We start from the raw sequence: 4,717 nt of genomic DNA on the forward strand, positions 1-4,717 counted from the left end.
TCCTGCTCTTCTATCTCAATGTCCTGGTTGGTGATGCTGTCATTGAGTTCCCTTTCCCACCCGGCTATTTCTACTCTTACCTTTGGCGGGTTGCTTGCCATGTAAGCGCTGATGAGAGTTTGCATATGCTCCTTACCAGAGTTCTTGCCTCGTTTGCTTTGGCATCTACTGGAGGTTGCGTCCCCTTCGATGGTCCTTTTCCCTACCTTCCCAGTTCCTCTACTGCCTCGTTTAGCCACCTCTTTTCCTTCTCTAGCCATGATTTCTTTATCCCGACTGCGTTTTTCTTCGCCCGAATCGTTCTCCATTGTAGGTTTTCTCTCTACAGCGCACTGCGTGATCCAGACCTCCAAACTGTGTTACACCCTGGTTATTATAATACCTAAAACAGTAACACAAGAAATGTCATCAGTTTGAATGCATACACACCAAACTGTCAAATTTTTAGTTGCTCCAAACTTGGCCTCTCGCCCCAGTCCTAGCAACTTGGGTTTGCCCTCCTTCTCCCTCAGATTCCCCCTTGACTGCGCTTGACATAATAGGCTTTGACCTCTCAATTCTTCTCCTCTCTGTTTCATCCCTCCCCGACAACCCGTAACTTGCGGGTCAACCTTTATGGTCCTACTGGAGTCCCTAATTTGGGTTCCCTTATCCCAGTTCTGGAGTTCAAATGGGTTTCCCTTCCCGGCCTCTCTCCTCTCAGGTATCCCCGCTCGAAATTTTCCCTTGGTTATCCCCTGGGTCTCTCTCTGGAAATTCTAGTTTGGTTTCATCTCAAGCCAGGTTAGCCATAGCCTTGCTTCATTGGCCCCCGTAATACCCTCCGCTCTGTCTCTGCTACCTGATTTTTCCCTTTCATGCCTCAGGTACCACCTGGCTGGGGCTTTAATCTTCTTGCGTTCTCCCTTAATGGAATCCCCATTGTCTCCCTGTCCTCCCTCATTCCCTCTCTGCTCATCTTCCCAAGGAGACCCTTTAACTTTACCATAACTCTTCGCTTCATTAACATTCTAGACTAGGTTAGAGTCCCAGGAACCCCTGGTCGTGACTCGTTCTGAGTCATGGCTTTCCCAAGCCCCCTCCCCCAATTCCTCTGAATTAAACATTACTTCAATTCTATCAGTTAAGGCATTCAAGGTGACATACCATTGATTTTCATCGACCAGCCTACGTCCGCCACCTACGTCCACCACCTTTCTTTTCTTGTTCCTTCGCCTTTGTTCTTTGCATGCAGCTATCTCCTCTCTCAACTACCTTCGCCTCTTTTTGTTTTATCCTTTTGTCCCAGCTTTCTTCCGTCTAGCCTCCCACATGCCCTCTTCTTCCTCTCGCCGCCCATTCATTCATTCCTTTTCCTCGGAATGATGAACCTCTGACGCTTCCATCTCTGTCTCTCATTAATTCCCTCATGCCTCCGGCTGCTCCTGTCATGGGTACCTCTCTACTCTCATGCCACTTGCCGACTCTGTTCTGCCTGCCCTCTTGCTTACCCCCAAGCCTTCCTCGTTCCCTTCCATTCTCAGCCACACCTGTCCTCGCTCTGTGCCTTCCTCTTCCCTGCCTTGTCCTTCTTGCTGCCCTTCCTGCTGTCTCGTCCTCCCACATCCCGATGTCCCCTCTGTCCTTGGGCCCAAGTGGATGGTTTCTGGCACCTCCACCTCCCATCCCCTCTGGCCCACCTCGACTTCCCTATCGCACCCCGATTGGGGGTTTTCTTCTTTCTCCTTGTCTTTTTCTAGGATCTCCTCTAGTTTCCTCATCCCCTCCATTTGTATTAACTCTTCTCCTCTTATATCCAGGTTTCTACCTGCTTGTCCGCATCCCCAGTTAGCAATATTTTCCACTGCCACGTTACCCATCCTGTGGACATGTGTTGGGATAATGTACCCGATCTGTCGAATTAGCTTGCTAATCTCTTGGACAAGCCTTGCCATCCTCTAGATTTGGCTGATTTTTTCCCAAGGAGTCCCTTGCTGGAGTTTTTTCATCATGTCTATTTCCATTTTCGAGTCTCCTTCCACCTCTAGTCTCTGGAACCTCTCCCTTACCGCAATTTCCAGTCCCTGCTTCAATGCATGGAGCTCTGCTTCATTTTTTCTCATACTGCCACAGTCCATGGAAAATATTTGGATAGTATTACCTTTCTCATCTCTAAATAGTCCTCCCATCCCCATCGCCCCAGGGTTTTCTTTCACAGCTTCAATGAATTTAAGTTTGATAAATTCTTTCTGAGGCCATGTGAAGCAATTCAAATCTCTCCATTGGGGGAATGGTGTTTCCACGAGGAGGAGTTTAGCATACTGGGCTTCAAGTTTAGACCCATCATTATTCTTTCTTCCTGAGGATTTGTTTTTCAATCCTCCGCATACCATTTCTCAGCCAATATTATTTCTCGTATGTTCTAGAGTATCCTTTTCCATCTTTCTTCTTCTATTCTTTTTTCATCTTTGAAGATCTGATTATTTCTTTCCTTCCATATTTCCCATAGAAAGAAACCTAAAGATAGTCTCCAGGCTCGATTCAGGATGGGGTTTTGGTAAGGCTTTTTCCGCCAATTATCCATTGTTGCTTTCATACTAGTTTGATTCCTGTCATTTACTCTGAAGAGTTGATCATGGTTTCTCCACAATTTTTCACTATATCTACAGGCATTGGTCATATGTTCCATTGTTTCTACTTGTTCATTACATATGTTGCAGATCGAGGGTCCCTGCAGGCCTTTTTTCTGTAGTTGGTCCCAAGTAAGTGCTCGCCCATGTCAAAAGATCCACATGAAAAAGGCAATTTTTGGCCATGACTTTTCTTGCCATATTCTGTCCCATATTTGAGTCCCCTGTTGCAGATGGTGTGCTGCTTGCAGTTGATAGCCCTCTTTAATTGTGAACATCCCTTTAATCCTATACCCCCATCTTAGAATGTCTGACCCCTCCATTTTTGCAATTTTCTGGGTTGCCATCTCTTTCTCATATACCTTCCATTGGGGTGTTTCTGGGGCGTCTGGCTAATCCTATTTCTGTTTCCATTTTCTCCAGTACTCTCCGGGTTCCATGCTCCAGAAGTTTTTTATTGTTTGTTCTTCTGGGTTATTAGTATATTGACATACTATTTCTAGCTTAGGTTTGCTGTTTAGTTTTTCTCTCTGTTGCCACGCTTCTTCCCAAAATTTTGCTTTGTCTCCTCCCCTTATTTCCCAGAAACTATGGGTTCTGATCAGATTTCTATTGTTTGAGGCTAAGTTCTAGATGGCTGATCCCTTCTTATTGTCCTAGACTCTCAGCTTTCCTTCAATTGAGCTCGGCATGCCATACTTCCTCCCCCATATTTCCTTCCATAGGTCTGCTCCTCCTTGGACCCATCTCAACAAGAGCTTGCCCCCATGACCTGATTGAGAAAATATGGGTCCCTAAGTCCCAACCCCCATATTTTAGAGGTTTTCTGAACCAGTTCCATGATAGCAAAGTCCATTTTTTTTCTAATCTGGGCCCTTGCCACAAAAACTTTTTGAAGATGTCTATCATCTTTTGGCAAACTATTTTAGGCGTCACTTGACTAGTTAATTGGTAAATCGGGATCGATTGTAGCACTGATCTCAGTAGTATTACCCGACTCGGCATATTCAGTGATCTGAATGTCCAATTCTACATTCTCCCTTGGATTTTTTCCAACAGGGGTTTCCAGTTTGCCACTTGAGTTTGTTGATCACTTAGCTGAATTCCTAGGTATTTCGAGGGGAGATTACCAATTCAGAATCCCATTATTCTTGCTAAGAAAGCTTGTGATGGGGCTATTGTATTGAAGAAAAAGATATCAGACTTTTCCTTATTTATCTCCATCCTTGAAGCACTTGTGAAATCAGTTAGAATCTCCATTAGCCCTCTGGCTTCCTTGAGAGATGCTTGCCCATATATCATTATGTAATCTACAAATTGTTAGTGAGTTAACGGTAAATCATTCCCCCACAGTCTAAGACCTGTGTACTATTCTCTTTAACCTTTCTCTTTTATATACCTTCCGAGCCCTTCTGCGGCCAGTATGAACATAAACGGGGATATCAGATCGCCTTGCCTAAGCCCTCGGGTTGCATTGAATGCCTCTGTGGGCAATCCATTGAATAAAATTGATAGGGCTGGAGTTGATATCATCGAAATTATCCAGCTTATCCATCTTTCATCAAAGCCGAATGCCTTTAAGATTCCCTATAGGTACTTCCAGTTCAGACGATCATAGGCTTTTGATAAGTCTAGTTTTACCAGCATGCCTTTGGTTTTTTTTTGTCTTTAGTGAATGTATTGCCTCTTGTGCCATCATTATGCCATCGACTATTTGTCTTCCTTTAACAAACCCCGTCTGTTCTTGAGAGATTATACCAGGTAAGATAGGTTTTAGGCGGTTTACCATAATTGTAGCCATGATTTTGTAAATTACATTACAAAGCGCTATTGGTCTAAAACCTTGTGGTTCTTCCAAATGATCCATTTTCGGAATAAGGGCCAAAAAGGTGGAGTTCAGGGCCGAATGCATTCTTTTGGTGTGTCAGGACTCCTCGACAACTTTCACAATATCTTCCCCCATGAATGGCCATGTCGCCTGATAGAATTCTGCTGTATATCCATTTGGGCCTGGTGCTTTGTTCTTCACCATGATTTTGATGACTTCTTCTACCTCTGCTTTAGATATTTCCCTTAGCAGGGCCATGTTTTGATCCCTGCTCACCAGA

General features: G+C 44.5%; 1 protein-coding gene across 1 annotated transcript; it reads right to left on the reverse strand.

Moving 5' to 3' along the window:
• Positions 1–1,937: 1,937 nt before the first annotated feature.
• Positions 1,938–2,372, reverse strand: LOC149162429 (uncharacterized). The gene has a single exon (XM_089435180.1). It carries the CDS (start codon positions 2,370–2,372, stop codon positions 1,938–1,940), a length of 435 nt encoding a protein of 144 aa, XP_089291306.1.
• Between the last annotated feature and the right edge of the window lie 2,345 nt (positions 2,373–4,717).

Source organism: Pinus tabuliformis, chromosome 5_2, assembly GCF_031772625.1.
Source record: "Pinus tabuliformis cultivar Carrire ecotype Pingquan chromosome 5_2, CPIR1, whole genome shotgun sequence".
Classification (NCBI taxonomy): domain Eukaryota; kingdom Viridiplantae; phylum Streptophyta; class Pinopsida; order Pinales; family Pinaceae; genus Pinus; species Pinus tabuliformis.

Excerpts from the sequence above, each read along its gene's own strand:
- LOC149162429 (XM_089435180.1), bottom strand. The coding sequence starts at position 2,372 with ATGGTATGCGGAGGATTGAAAAACAAATCCTCAGGAAGAAAGAATAAT.